Raw genomic sequence first — 16499 nt, 5'->3', positions numbered from 1 at the left:
CAGTCCAGCCTCTCTCAGCCTATTGCGGACAGTCTGAGCACTGATGGAGGGATTGTGCATTCCTGGTGTATCTCGGGCAGTTTTTGTTGCCATCCTATACCTGTCCCGCAGGTGTGATGTTTGGATGTACTGATCCTGTGCAGGTGTTGTTACATGTGGTCTGTCACTGCGAGGACGATCAGCTGTCCGTCCTGTCTCCCTGTTGCGCTGTCTTAGGCCTCTCACAGTACGGACATTGCAATTTATTGCCCTGGCCACATCTGCAGTCCTTATGCCACCTTACAGCATGCCTAAGTTCACGCAGATGAGCAGGGACCCTGGGCAAAGAGCACATTTCGCAAGTGCAACATTGCCCTCTATAGGTAGAGTTAACACAAACACTCAATCAAAAACCTTTTATTTATCAACCATTTCATTGAGTTGTGCTATATACAGACCAACTGTGCCCAGATGGACAACACACCACCAAACAGTTTTAAATCAAATATACTTTATTAACCAACAACTATTTCTAAAACAAACGCATTCCAAACTGGGTCCCAATTGCTTCTTTTTGAAATGTCAGTAATATGCCTGAAGAGGAAATTAACAAGCTACATATTTTCAAATAATACAATGGGTTAACAAAGAACTTAGTCACTAGAGATGCTTACATAAAGAAACAAAAACTTCAAAGTTCAGTCGTCTCTCTCCGAGCTGTCACTTCGACGAGGACTCCTCGAGGTAGAGTGGCTGAAAGAGAGAAAAAGATAAATTAGTTTTCCCTCTTCATTTATTTGCTGTGCATTAAACCCAAATTAAAGTAATTACCTCAGCTGGGAGGAAAAACGCACCTTCGTTTTTGAGGTGAATCTTTAGATTTTGAACAGCTGGGATTTCAAATATAATTTTAATTTTAGAGCTCATTCTTAAAAGACTTCGACAATGGCAACTGGTAGCAAAAGCAAAGTATTTAAGGACCATGCATTTAATATAAGTTTGTCATGCAAATGTATTATTTTGGTGAATTTAAAGAATACAATCCAAATAACCTTTTAATACATATTTCACACATTGAACTAAAAGATGTGAATGTAATGTGAAGATGTTGATTTATTGCTGAGTACCTTTCATTTGTAATGCTTAAGTAGCCTGACTTAATGAACCATCATGCATCTAAACCGTTTAAACTGTATGGATAGACAACATTTTCATTGTCTCGTTTTGCTGCTTATCATGCATTGTCAAACTGTTCCATAGCTCGTTTAGAGAGGAGAATGGTGGGAAGAAAATTGGGGTCAGACTCAATACGTCTGCATACCTCCTCGTGGGGGATCCAGACCTGAAGAAGTAAACATACAAGGCATTCAGATTCTTTAGATTTAAAGTGTCCCTTTTTCGTGCAAGTCATTTATTTATCTCCACCTTAAGATCACTTCTGTTACTTTTCCTGCAGTATGAACATTCAAAAGCTACATGGAATCGGATATTTCAAGACATATTTCACACCACCTTCAATCTGATTGCTGGCCATGTGACTTGTCTGAATGGTCAAATCTGATTTATTTGCACTCAAGCTACTCTGTTGACAGTTTGACAAGAACATGACATTGTAGCTAACTGGCTTGTTAATCGTTTAGAAACAAATGAGTGAATGTGCTAGAAAGCTAAACCTCTACCTAGCTAGCTAGTTGACTGCTGTGGCTAGTCAGCTTTGAAAGTTGGATCATCTTATCATTTGAGGCTTTTAAAAGTGATCTTACACTATGATTTTGAACATTCAAAGCAACTGGGAAACGTCCGTGGCAGGCAAAGTTGTCACCTTAGTTTTCTACAAAGTGATGGGAAGCACGAACACCACCACCAATCAGCCTACCCGTTGTTACTATGACAACCTGTGTAACCATGACAGCAAATGACTGCTGTCTGTACACACACACACAAATGTACTTTTATTTAACCAGGCAAGTCAGTTAAGAACAAATTCTTATATACAATGAAGGCCTACCAAAAGGCCTCCTGTGAGGACGGGGACTGGGATTACAAAATAAAATATAGGACAAAACACACATCACGACAAGAGAGACACCACAACACTAAGACAACAACATAGCATGGCAGCAACACATGACAACACAGCATGGTAGTACCACAACATGACAACAACATGGTAGCAGCACAAAACATAGTACAAACATTATTGGGTACAGACAACAGCACAAAGGACAAGTAAGATGTGGTCACAAGTACGACAGTCACTACTACAAAACGCATTTGAGAAACAAAACTGATTTGAGCATTAAGGTCAGCAGTGTGGACAAGGCTTCAGCCCTCACTTCAACTCAATGCACGGAGAGCCGAGTATCTGCGGGGTTTCGCTCTTCCCTTGTATTTGATTGATGAAATAAGTCACTAATTACACTGAACAAAAATATAAATCAATATGCATCAATTTCAAAGACTTTACTGAGTTACAGTTCATATAAGAAAACCAGTCAATTTAAATAAACTCATTCTGCCAAAAATCTATGGATTTCATATGGGAATATAGATATGCATCACTTGGTCACAGATATCTTAAAAAAAATTCAAAGGTGGCCTGTGGAATATTGTCACACAACTCTTCAATGGCTGTGCAAAGTTGCTGGATATTGGCGGGAACTGGAACACGCTGTTGTACATGTCGATCCAGAGCATCCCAAACACGGGGCCATGCATTATCATACTGAAATATCAGGTAATGGTGGAGGATGAATGGCACGACAATGGGCCTCAGGATCTCATCACGGTATCTCTGTGTATTCAAATTTCCCCAGATACCCCCTAATGTACAGGACTACCTTCATAGATCTACTGCACTGGATCCAAGGTTCAAGTCCCTGTCTCACCTAGACCCTGCCCTACACCGGAGGACATACAGTGATCTCACCACTGAGATTGTGGTCACTGAAGAGGTAAAAATAAAAATAAGGGTGAATTACTTAAACAATAAATATACTGCAGTCTAATCTTAGTCTATGCTATTGCTATTAGAATCATCCATTTTTGATTTGGAATAATAAAGGCTTTTATTAAATGTTATTGCCACAATTATAGTTCTATGAAATACGAAAATAAATAATTAGTTTAATAGATCAAGTAATTTTCTCTGCAGGGTCAAGCCACAGAGCCGACAGAAGCAGACTCAGAGGCAACTCCTCCACAAAATAATTTGGCCACGAAGGAGCGTTACAGGGAGACCTTTGCGAGCAAGGACACAGGCAAGATGTTTGCCAACACCATCAAAGAGGAGGCGGCATCCTACAATAGGCAAGTGGCATTCCAGTGGATGGTGATCCACTGGCATGGTGGAAAAGTCAGCCCTCACATTGCCATGATGGCAAGGCCCTACCTGGTTGTGCCTGGCACTACAGTTCCTAGCGAGAGGGTGTTCTCCACGGCAGGGGACATAGTGACTGCCAAGAGGTCTACCCTCTCCCCAGACAATGTAGACATCATCTTTTTGAAAAATAATTTGATGTTATAAGCTCAGGTCTGCTTTGCTTTCTTAACTTTTTTTTGATGATGTGGACACAGGCAATTTTTTCACTATTGTTCAGTGTTGGAATCGACATTTTGAACATTGAGATGTTAAAGACATGATAGATTAGACGTATAGTATATTAAGGAGTGAGATCTGTAGAAAGACAGAGTGGCTTTGGGACGGGAGGAGAGCACCGTGTTGATACAGGAAAGACAGATGGACATCTGTGGATTAGGTGAAGGAGGGGTTGAGTTCAGGAGGTGAGGTCAGGTCCCCTTAAGGGGGCAATACGGGTTTGGTATCCTGTTACCCTTTTGGAGAGGATTGGAGAGAAGGAGGAACGTCTTAAGTGGGATGTATATAACTGTGATGGTGAGAAATGTCTTGCTGTCTGAATACAGCTGTACAGAACCTTTGGGAATAATTCAACTTGGTTAAGGTCCTTTAGTGTCCGTGAGTCATTTATTATCAAAAATAAGAACCTAACAAAAGGAAGAAGGTATCATGCCTGATATTGCACTTTAATTTAACAATTAAGTATTGAAGATTTTATTTGAAAATGTTATTTAAACATTGAAAAGTTCCTTGCTTTAAGTGTTCGTTAAGTGAAATGAAAAGCAAAGTTATATTTGTCTCCCTTTTTTTTTGCTGATCCAAAAAAATGATCTGATCCGTTTAATCAGGTTCTTGATATGCCACATCTGTCAGGTGGATAGATTACCTTGGCAAACTATTAATGCTCACTAACAGGAATGTAAACAAATTTGTGCACATACATTTGAGAGAAATAAGCTTTTTGTGGAACATTTCTGGGATCTTTTTTATCAGCTCATGAAACATGGGACAAACAATTATGTTTATAATTTTGTTCAATGTAGTAAGGAACTCTCCTCACCTGGTTGTCTCTCTCTTCATTTAAAAGGGAAAACCCGCAGATACCATGCCCTCCATAGAATGAGTTTGACACCTGCTTTACTCTCTTAAGTCAGTGACATAATATATCAAGGGGACAAATGTCTAAATTGTAATACCTGAAACGGTCAACACCAACACAAAATTGTATTTTGTTGCGGTAGTGACAATCTTTGGGGATTGACATAATGCAGCAGTTTAAGTGTTAATTACTCAATTTATGTAGCTGCATTGTTGACAACAGCAACGAAACGCTGATCAAAGCATTGAAATAGTTATATTTCTCACCTGGTCTTTGCACGAGAAAGTGACCTAGACCTTGATCTGGACTTTGACCGAGATCTGAAAAAGAAATGAGGGGGGAAAAGCATCAACACCCATCCTTTAATAAATAAGTGAACAATATTATTTTGATTTAACCTTTATTTATTTATACACAATGTGGGATCTTTAAATAATGCAAGCAAGTCCATTTTTCTACAATTTACCTTGATCTCTTGGGGGCAAGGGCTCTCGATCTTCTAGGAGAACGAGAGCGGCGTGGAGAGAAGGATCTTGATCTAGAACATAGATATCAAAGCTGTTAGCCATTCCTGATCAACTACTCTATCGTACTACCGTAACACATACAAATCTGGATATGTTTATGTGGTGAATGTATGTATGTGGAGTTATGTATAACATAAGTGTCATGACAATTTACTCTACACCGAGTGTACAAAACATTAGGAACACCATCTCTTTCCATGACAACCCAGGGCTCTCCAACCCCTGTTCCTGAAGAGCTACCGTCCTGTAGGGTTTTCACTCCAACTCTAATCTAGCACACCTGATTCTAATAATTAGCTGTTTGAGCAGCTGAATCAGGTTAGTTTACAACTGGGGGTGGAGCAAAAACATACAGGAAGGTAGCTCTCCAGGAACAGGGTTGGAGAACCGTGACAGACCGACCAGGTGAAAGCTATGATCCCTTATTGATGTCACTTGTTAAATCCACTTCAATCAGTGTAGAGATGGGGGGGGGGGGGGGGGGGGTCCACCACCCAAAGGACATCCAGAGAACTTGACACAATCGTGGGAAACATTGGAATCAACATGGGCCAGCATCCCTGTGGAACACTTGACACCTTGTGGACTCCATGCCCCGACGAATTGAGGCTGTTCTAAGGGCAAAAGGGGGTGCAACTGAATATTTGGAAAGTGTCCCTAATGTTTTGTACACTCAGTGTATATACAGTGCATTTGGAAAGTATTCAGACCCCTTCCAATTTTCCACATTTTGTTTTGTTACAGCCTTATTAAAAAATGTATTAAAAAACATTTTCCTCATCAGTCTACACACAATACCCCATGATGACAAAGCGAAAACAGGTTTGATTTAGTTTTTTGCAAAAATAATATATAAAAACCTATTTACATAAGTATTCAGACCCTTTGCTATGAGACTCGAAATTGAGCTCAGGTAAATAAATAAAATCCAATTGTATTTGTCACATACACGTGTTTAGCAGATGTTATTGCAGGTGTAGCGAAATGCTTGTGTTTCTAGCTCCAACAGTGCAGTAATATCTAACAAATAATATCTAACACAGGGCTGCCCAACCCTCTTCCTGGATATCTACTGTCCTGTAGGTTTTCAGTCCAACCCTAATTTAGCATATCTGATTCAGCTAGTTAAGGTCTTGTTGAGCAACTAATAAGTAGAACTAGGCGTGTTAAATTACACAGAACCCAAACCGGCTGCGCGTGTGCGCCATCGTGCATACATTTATTTTGTCCCCCCACACCAAACGCGATCACGACAAGCAGGTTAAAATATCAACACAAACTCTAAACCAATTACATTAATTTGGGGACAGGCATTAAACATTTATGGCAATTTAGCTAGCTAGCACTTGCTAGCTAATTTGTCCTATTTTAGCTAGCTTTCTGTTGCCAGCTAGCTAAATATAGTTATTATTAATATAGTTGTTATTATATAGTTGTTATTATACCTGAAATGCACAAGGGCCTCTACTAATCCACACATAAAACGGTCAACCGAATCGTTTCTAGTCATCCCTCCTCCTTCTAGGCTTTTTCTTCTCTTGACTTTATATTGCGATTGGCTCGTTCGTTTTTCAGGGGGTATAACCAATGAGGAGATGGCACGTGGATACCTGCTTCTATAAACCAATGAGGAGATGCACTGCAAGTCCTGCCTCTCCCAATCTGCGTCACAAATAAAACGGACTTCTATTTTAGCCCTTAGCAACACAGACGCACGTTGCTGCGCGCGAGCAGCGTGGGTGCAATAATTGAATAATATAGATTTCTACATTTATTTTGCAACGCTCACACACGCGAGCAGTGTAGTCAGGGTATTAAGGTTGGACGGAAAACCCACAGGATGGTAGATCTCCGGGAAGAGGGTTGGGCAGCCCTGATCTAACAATTTCACAACAATACACACAAATCTAAATTAAAGGAATGGAATTAAGAATATATAAATATTTGGGCGAGCAATGTCAGAGCGGTATGGAGTAAGATATAGTGGAATAGGATATAATACAGTATATACAAGAGATGAGTAATGCAAAATATGTAAACATTATTAAAGTGACTAGTGTTCCATTATTAAAGTGGACAGTGATGATTTAAGTCTATGTATAAAAGCAGCAGCCTCTAATGTGCTAGTGATGGCTATTTAACAGTCTGATGGCCTTGAGATAGAAGCTGTTTTTCAGTCTCTCGGTCCAGCTTTGATGCACCTGTACTGATCTCGCCTTCTGGATTATAGCGGGGTGAGCAGGCAGTGGCTCGGGTGGTTGCTGTCCTTGATGATATTTTTGTTCTTCCTGTGACATCGGGTGAGGTACGTGTCCTGGAGGGCAGGTAGTTTGCCCCTGGTGATGCGTTGGGCAACCACACCACCCTCTGGAGAGCCCTGCAGTTGCGGGTGGTGCAGTTTCCGTACCAGGCGGTGATACAGCCCGACAGGATGCTCTCAATTGTGTATCTGTAAAAGTTTGTGAGGGTTTTAGGTATAAAGCCACATTTCAACAGCCTCCTGAGGTTGAAGAGGCCCTGCTGCGCCCTGTTCACCACACTATCTGTGTGGAAATGGTGGACCATTTCAGTTCGTCAGTGATGTGTACACCGAGGAACTTGAAGCTTTCCACCTTATCTACTGCGTTCCCTCTGCTGAAGTCCACGATCAGCTCCTTTGTTGAAATAACCTGTTTCCATTGATCAGTTTTGAGATGTTTCTACAACTTGATTCTGCAGCAGTGAAAGTCCCCAAGAACACAGTGGCCTCAATCATTCTTAAATGAAAGAAGTTTGGAACCACCAAACTCTTCTTAGAGCCGGCCGCCCAGCCAAACTAAGCAATCGGGGGAGAAGGGCCTTGGTCAGGGAGGTGACCAAGAACCGAATGGTTACTCTGACAAAGCTCCAAAGTTTTGCTGTGGAGATGAAGGACAACCATCTCTGCAGCACTCCAATGAGGTCTTAATCCCTACGGGGAAGCAAGGTGGTGGCAGCATCATGCTGTGGGGATGTTTTTAAGCGGCAGGGACTGGGAGACTAATCAGGATCAAGGGAAAGATGAACCTTAAGACTGGGTCGAAGGTTCACCTTCCAACAGGACAATGACCCTAAGCACACAGCCAAGACAACGCAGGAGTGGCTACGGGACAAGGCTCTGAATGTCCTTGAGTGGCTCAGACAGAGGCACCATTTGAACGCGATTGAACATCTCTGGAGACCTGAAAATAGCTGTGCAGTGACGCTCCCCATCCAACCTGACAGAGCTTGAGAGGATCTGCAGAGAAGAATGTGAGAAACTCCACAAATACAGGTGTGCCAAGCTTGTAGCATCATAGCCAAGAAGACTCAAGGCTGTAATTGCTGCCAAAGGTGCTTCAATAAAGTACTGAGTAAAGGGTCTGAATACTTATGTAAATGTGATTTTATATATATATATTTTTCTTTTACATTTGCAACATTTCTAAAAACCTGTTTTTCCTTTGTCTCTATGGGGTAGTGTGTGGAGATTATTCTTATTTTTAAATACATTTTAGAATAAGGTTGTAATGTAACAAAATGTCAAGGGGTCTGAATACTTTCCGAATGCACTGTACAATCATTTTTATTTCATCATAAGTGTTATGAAAAAAGAGGACCAAGAATAGACCCCTGAGGAACCATCGATGATTGAGGAAGTTGGACAACAGCGCCTTTGGAACAAGAAAGGACAATGCATAAGAGCGCTCACCTCCTGCCACGGTCCCGGCTGCGAGAGCGAGAGTACCTCCTCCCACCGGACCTGGAGTGAGACCGGGACCTAAACCACATCCAAACGAGGGGGAGGGAGGAAAAGAAGGACAGTTCAGAGCAGGCTCCGCGAAGCCCCACATGAGACTGCCTTAGTCTGTTTTTATTTCTAACCTGACCACTGACAACAACAATCACCCTAAGCCCACTGACGCTCACTCAAATCAACACACAAAAAGGGGGGATTACATTAGATTTAACATTACACGTGCAATGATACTGGTAGTAGGAGTCACTATATAGACATAGCTGTTCATGGCGCTAACGTATCCTGCTTAAAGCAGGCCTTTCAGTTCTCTAGTAAAGAGTGGAAGAGAGGAATGTTATTGTCAAGTCATACATTACATTGGAGATAAAAACACATTAATTGGTACTTGAAATAAACCTTGCAAGATTGCCCGGTTGACCCACTTTGGACCAAGGTTCGAGCAGATCTAGGCGATCTAGAAGTATCTATCAGCCGACCTCTGCATCTAGTCGTGTTCTTCGATTTCTAACGATGATGGTCGTATTGACAGCCAAATCGCTTGATTGAGACTTGATAGATGCAAGGCGATTTTTCTAGACGGGACCATGGTCTACCAGGTTGTCCTCTTTACAAAACCAAAGGCCCAAATTGAAAACCAAATCATCTGGTGCATTGTCAGCCCTCTATGAAATCTTTAAGGTGCAGCTAGATGTGGCAGTTGCTTGAGAAGGGGAGGTCTGGCTGATCGATCAACCCCATGGTCATAGAAGGATCAAAAGTGTGGAATTTGCTAGATGCCTCATGAAATCGTTAAGGATCGTGACACTCTGAATCAAACGACGAAACCTGAAATGTTTTGACCAGGTGAGTTGTTAACAAAAAGATTCCCACATAACAGTTCAGAAGTATTTCCATATTTTAAAAGGGATTAAGTGACAAGCGGAGACAAAAGTAGCAACAACAACAGGTAGCCTAGACACAGAGGCAGTTTGTCAAGATTGTATAATAATCATCTTTACTTTTTTTTTATCTACATAAGACACTGAAAAATCAAGACAATGAAAAATAAGCGACAACTACCAAAATAAGAAAAAAGACCCAAATCTGATGCATTGGTTAAGGAGGCATACCTGCTCCTCCTGCGTCGACTGTAGCGGTGGCAGTCATAGGCATAGTGCCCCCGCTCACCACACTCATAGCACTTGTCGTTGGAGTCAAAGGGCCGGTTGGTGGGCGCACGCTCGTACCGAGATCGCCGCGGCATCCCTGTAGATAATTCAACTCGAACTCGAGATCCAGAAATTAACCTGAAAGGACAGTCAGTTCAACAGTAAGCAAATTGCACAATGGCATAGTTCACTTTAAAAAGAGGACATGACGAAACCCATCTAAAGCGTAACAAGCATTTAGGAACATGCCTAAAGTGTTTCATCTGGATAGCAGCAAATGCGTAACAAGATCATACCAGCTACCTGCTTTACTGTCTACTGATAGATGTCCCTAAACCAAGAAAATGCTTCAATATTTGCAAAGAGCAAACTACATTATTGACTGGCAAACGTCAACAACACTGGTGCCCTCTGAGCCCTTTCAGCTTGTAGGTCTTGGAGAGTAGGCTAAACTTGGGGGCGAAGTCTGGAGTCTTGAGGTACCACTTACTTGCCGTCAAGGCCACGGACCGCATCTTCTGCATCCCGGGTGTCTTCAAACTCCACAAAGGCAAACCCTGGGGGGTTCCTAGCAATCCACACTGTTCTCAAGGGTCCGTAATACCCAAACGCCCGCTCTAGCTCTCCTTTCCCTGCACCAGTGCCAAGGTTACCGACGTAAACCTTAGCGTCTGCAAAGGAAAAATAGAAAGAGGTGCCACCACTGCTGCAACTCACTGATTCTGTTCCGAGAGGCCTTTGATTTCCCACTCCCCTAAGCTCAGTATCAAAAGTAACTGCACAAATGTGGAAATTGCATTGAAATGCAGTTTAGCCTGAAGACCTGGCATCGAATTGCATTGAATTCCACGTCGGACAGAAATATGCGTTTGGATCAGGAAAGTTCCCTCTCACAACCTCTACAAGCCAAAATATTGAATAAAATGTAGATTTTTTTTCTCTTTTCGTACTTTTACCCCCTTTTTCGTGATATCCAAGAAACACTGTCCAACTGGCGACCGAAGTCAGCTTACAGCCACCTGGCCCGCCACAAAGAGGAAAAGCTCAAAGGCCTAACCCGGACGTCGCTTGGATAATTGTGCGCTGCCTCATGGGTCTCCCGGTCACGGCCGGTTGTGACAACAGATTAAATGATATTTTTTACTCACTTTACCGGTTGTCCATGTGGTTGGTCCTTTTGCAGGTAGGAATGTGAGCTATTATAGGAAGTATAATTACATAAACTTTTCAAAGCCCTGGTAGTGTGCCCTGGTAGTGTGTTCAGATTTCGATCACTTGAAGCATGTGCACAAGAGACGCATGCTCGTGCATGTGTTTACATGGTTCCGCGCATGCTTCAGTCTGAACGCAGACTGAAGCATGCGTCTCTGAACGCAGTCCGCGCATGCTTCAATCTGAACGCACTACCAGCGCCTTAAAGTTCATTGAAGTATACTTTCCTGTGAATATGTCTCATATTCTTACAGACAACCTGTTAAGTCATTCAACATTCTGGCTTGTGAGAGGACATTTTCCAAACAAATGTATGGCATTAATCTCAGACTGTGAACCAGAGCTATCACAGTGCAGTTGAAACAAAGCGATCCCCGCCCCGGTTTTGTTAAAAAGCTGAGGGATGGGGCTGGAGAAATGTAACCAATCTCAAATCCATAGAGCAATGGATATAAAGAATGACCATCTATGATATCACATGTATAGTTTTAACCATGTTTTGAGGCTTTACATCTAGTGTTTGTTAACATTTACATGGTTTGCAAACATTGGAGTAAAACATGCTTATATTTTGAGTTCTGATGGGGTACAACAATTGAACTATGGTCATGAGGCATTTAAGCTGCAATATGTTACTTTTTGTTATGGAAAATATCTTTCACAGCGGTTTAGATGGTACAATGATTCTCTACACAATGATTGATTGTTATGTCACAAACTGAAATTAAGTAAATTAATATAATTTTTGCAACAGGAAATTGCGGAGCGATCTGCATATTGCACCTTTAGATTCTTCAAGAATCAATGCAACAATGGGCACATTTCATTCATTTATAGGTCCACAAATGGATGTAGCAACTGCAGATTGCCCCCATTAAAACATTTCGATCGAAAAATAGCTACTTAATAAAGCAATTGATTAGCGAATCGGGTGTGCTAGGAAAGCTAAATACGCCTAATGTAGCTAGCTAGTCAACCAAGCATGAGATTATCTTCACGTATACGGAGTTTGACGTCAATATATATTTTGTCTACTATTGAACATGCGTTCGGTTAGCCTTTTGTGCATTATTTTGTGATGTTAAAATCCGTTATGCTATTTAGTTTACCTCCTCCGTTTCGACCGTGTCTTGACATGATTCTAGGCCCGCTTTACAATCAATCTGCGCATGTGCGTGTCAAACTCATTCTCCTGAGAGGACGGTCAGACAGGACGGCTCACAAAATGTACTCTTGCAATACAATAAAATGCTAAATCAATCTTATTTCATACCACGAACCACACAGTACAGTATTAGGTTAGTGAAGGTATTTAATTATTCGGTCCGGACCCTTTGGAATTGTATCACTGTTTACAACGACACATTTGACCGTCGGACATATTCAATCCAGCTAGCCAGCTCTAGCACCTGATTTGAAGATTAAAGTCCAGTGTAGGTTATTCTCGGTCAGTATATTGAAACAGTCATGGACATGTGGCGTCAACTGAAGCCACTGGAGTGGTGTAGATATGTCAACAAAGAGGTCAAAGTGACAGCAACATCATGGTTGGGTTAGGCTAGCTCGTTCCTGGCTCTGCGCACCTTGCTTGTTCTGTCCACTATGACTCATTGTTTCCATTTGGTTACTACGGGCTGTGGTCTATCTTGGTTTAGTTATACAAATCTGAGGCCTACACATGTTGCTCCAGAGCCAGTTCTGTTTTTCCTTCAGACAAGAATGCGTCAAAACTTTGTTCATTTGCGCAATGTCTCAAGTTCACATGTCCAAACTCACAAAAAAAAAAAAGACATTTGGTAGCTGCTACCTATTTATGTGTAACTTTATGAGCTGGATTGCCTGTCTTCGCTAACGAGCTCGTTAGCATATTTAGCAAGCAGCCCCCATTGAAATTCGCTATTACTGCACATTTTGTTAGCATTCTGGTAATAGACGCCCAATGGCGTGGTTTTTTTGGGGGGGCGCAACCTTGTGTACCAAGCCGGTAATAGCGTATTATACCAATATGAAAGAAGAATGGTATGACGATATGAAAATCTGGATACTCTCCAACCCTACCAACAATACATGAGGGAATCTCATCCTTACACATTGAGCTACAGTATTACATTGTGTGTTATAACTAAGTAGTCCTCCAGAGCACTACAACTTCACAGATGTTGGGGTCGATTTGGAATGGGCACTTGACACAGAGAAGAAGGGTTTTATGTAATGTCACAGCCAAATAAGTATAACATAGTGCGCTACAATGATAGGCCTCAACAGCAGTCATACTGGAGCTTAACGTTTTTCAAAGCATCTTACGTGGTTACTGTCATGAATGCCATAACCTTGTTTAAATATGATACGATTGGGTTATTCTTGCCTCATTTAGCTAGAAAATCATTTTCATAAATGTGTTATACTTTGTGATATTCATATTCTATTCCCAGAACATTGTTACACTCCCTGTGTATGGAATCACATCCTCATGACATATCAGCTTATGTCTTATCTATTATTCTCTATTATTCACCTTTCTTATCACTACATACCCACCTACAATAAAACACAGGAATGAAGAGAGAAATGGTCCCGTAATAGTGTAGTTTATTGAATGGTGGAACTGTAGAGGGGGAGAAAGAGAATGAGAGGGAGGGATAGATAGAGAGAAAGAAGGATAGGGAAGGGGATTCTCAAATGGGAAAAAGTCCATCCTCTCCTCCATTCCTGTCCTCTTCTACACTGTGACCCGGAAACCAAAAATTGTTCACCATATGTAGGATGGTATCAATTCGGAGGAGTTTCCTCCTCTCCTCCATAGCCTAAGCACAGATGTATCCTCCCGGCAGTTAACACCAAAGTGTTGAAAAATCTGCCACACCCCCTTTCAATCAGTTATTGTTTTCTCTGAGAAAAGCATGCCCATAGTTAAAAATAATACACTACTTATCCCTCTATAAAATGTTGAGTGTAACTATCTAAATGTATTTTTACCACTTAACACATATTTTGGGATTACTCCATTGTAAATGTAATTTGCCTGATGACGTGCTAGTGGAGAGTCATTTCATTTAAGCATATTTGTTTCCAGGTTTCCTTTCCTCACCTCCTTTCCTTGTTTACCTTTGAGCTTTTTCAAAAGGAGGGCGAGGAGAGGACGGAGGTGAGGACGCGAGGAGTTGAACAAAACCAATGGAGATTCTCCCATTGAGGGACAGAGATACAGAGGAAAAGGCAAAGAGGGACAGTGAGAGACAGAAAGGGATGAAGGTAGAGGCAGGTTGGCAGTCCTCTCTTTGCACTACAGATACAGGAGGCTTCATAGGCTCAGCTGGACCTGAAGGAAAGCACTCAGCCACTGTAGCCCTCCAAACAGCGACCTGTGTTAACCTCATTGCAGTACTAACCCTTGCTTTGTGCACAGCGATATAGGGGGAACTTCTTATGTATTGTACTAAAGGAGTGTAACAGTATAACTTTAGTTCGTCCCCTCGGCCCCTGGTTCGAGCCCGGGTATGGGCCTCTGCACACATCAACAACAGTCACCCACGAAGCATCATTACCCATCGCTCCACAAAAGAGGGACCAATGACTGTTGATCTTAGCATACTGGATGAGGCACTTTTAGTTGACCCGACTGACTACAAGCCAAAAGATTAGTCTGTCACCCGCTCTTGGACAGTGCTGGACAGTATCCTGACTGTTACCATGATCCATGGTCTTATTTCCCTTGGCGTGTGCACCCACTACGTACAAAGGCGCACACGTGCAATGGAAGACCTAATGAGGTCTTATACTAGGATCACCCGTGGAACGGAAACTATCCCGATTTTCGGAAAGTTGGCAATAGATCCTGAACCCCCAACAGGGGGTCCATCCACAGCATCCTCAGTTTCCTCTCCCGAATTCACTAGCACAGCCCTGTAATGTCCCCAATGTAAGCTTTGCCATTCAGGGTGCCATTTTTCAAAGTGCCTTAAATAGCCACCTTCAAGTTGGATCGCCCTAGATATGACATTAGAGACAATGCCATAATAGAGTAATTTAGCCAAGACCTTGGGCATATATAGAACATAGTCCAAATTAGATGAATAAGGTGTGGTAGCTATATTTTGTATATCTCTTGTTTATGTTTTTATTCATTTTGTTTCATTTCCTTTGACATTTAGGAAGTGATAGAGCCATAAACAAGTTCCCCATTCAACCACCAGTTAGAGCCACAACGGCGCTAATTTGGGGAAGAAATGTAATGACGTATTGACTGAGTGTGGTGCGTTATTAACATCTGCCCAAGTTACTGCCTAGATCCACTAGCCGGGACAACCAGACAACTGGCTGGGAACACAGAGCCAACGCTGGACCTCCCATGTCTATTCTGGTGGTGATCTGCAGCTGGCAGAAATCCTACCAGGGTAAATCACCAGGAGGGGACTGCTACAATGATCCACAAACCAGGAAAGCTGATGGTCATATGGTGTGTTGCAACATGCAGAATCCTTCCGAGTTTAACCCACTAGAGGGGGACTGTCATGACTGGCCTGTTCGGGTCAGGTTACAGTGGACCACACTCCTACAAGAGACATCTGTCACACCCACCAGAGGGGGAGAGATCGAGAGCTATGGAGGTGGGGGGTTTTATGACACCTCACGCCCATTGTATATCTTAAAGCAGCAAACAAAATCCCTTTGTCCTCTCACTTTGGATGATTGTATGATGGGCCTATGGAGAACCTACCTCAGAACAGTAACATGCAATAAATGGACTTTGGGACAATGTGTTGACAGCCAAAATGGTGGTAATGACAATAGATGGAATATGAAAATGATGTTTTTGTTATGTTATTACTAGTTAAATGACGTTATAACAAAAACATTGTAATTTGAAGAGTTTTCACAATATGTACCTGATGTTTGCATAATGTGCGTTGTGTGGAAAATGTCCAGATCAAAGAGAAAGTTTTTGTAAAGATTAAATGTGAAGTTTGTCTAAATTGGAGGCGGAAACACCCATTTCTGACCCAAGGGTATAAAACATGTAGGTTAAGAATTAACATTATGACTAGATGACCACGAACTGCAGCCAAGGTCCGATTAGCTGTAACCTCAAAATGCAACATGAGGTTGAAGACAAAGGAACCTTTTAACAATCTATGCTATGGATGAGTAGTTGTTTCTAAGAGTGTGAATTCAAGCAGGACCACCCGGTTACCACTCTCCAAGGAATCATGTGTCTAAACTGTTTTCACTCCTACGTCGGAGCCCTGAGCTACATGGCTGGCTGTCCTCAGAAGACCCCTTTTCAGAACAAGGGCAAGGAAACAGACCATTAAGACAAAGGACACTGTCATCGTGTGGACAATCAGAACAACAGAAGTGATGCCATCAGAGAAGGCGAACCCGGTCCATGAAGAGATACCCCATCAGAGACCTTCGACAC

The 16499-nt window shown here is 42.0% G+C and overlaps 1 protein-coding gene across 6 annotated transcripts; it reads right to left on the bottom strand.

The window, feature by feature from the left end:
* Positions 1-380: 380 nt before the first annotated feature.
* Positions 381-12301, bottom strand: LOC109875519 (serine/arginine-rich splicing factor 7). 6 transcript variants are annotated; one of them, XR_004204452.1, is made up of 9 exons: positions 12190-12240; positions 10359-10539; positions 9830-10006; positions 9117-9545; positions 8673-8741; positions 4903-4974; positions 4703-4756; positions 1301-1321; positions 381-732 (listed from the first exon to the last, which is right to left on the bottom strand). XR_004204452.1 is itself a non-coding variant. In XM_020467845.2 (8 exons), the coding sequence occupies exons 1-8, from the start codon at positions 12215-12217 to the stop codon at positions 678-680; spliced, it is 657 nt and encodes a 218-aa protein (XP_020323434.1). In that variant the 5' UTR covers positions 12218-12301; the 3' UTR covers positions 381-677. The 6 variants fall into 6 exon arrangements, 3 of the variants coding, with proteins under 3 accessions (XP_020323434.1, XP_020323435.1, XP_031655163.1); XR_004204453.1 differs by lacking the exon at positions 10359-10539 and having other exon boundaries at positions 12190-12283; XR_004204451.1 differs by having other exon boundaries at positions 9117-10006.
* Positions 12302-16499: the final 4198 nt, after the last annotated feature.

The sequence above is a fragment of the Oncorhynchus kisutch genome, linkage group LG20 (genome assembly GCF_002021735.2).
Source record: "Oncorhynchus kisutch isolate 150728-3 linkage group LG20, Okis_V2, whole genome shotgun sequence".
Classification (NCBI taxonomy): domain Eukaryota; kingdom Metazoa; phylum Chordata; class Actinopteri; order Salmoniformes; family Salmonidae; genus Oncorhynchus; species Oncorhynchus kisutch.
Note: the sequence above shows the minus strand (reverse complement) of the source record. Positions and strands in the feature narration are given on the sequence as shown.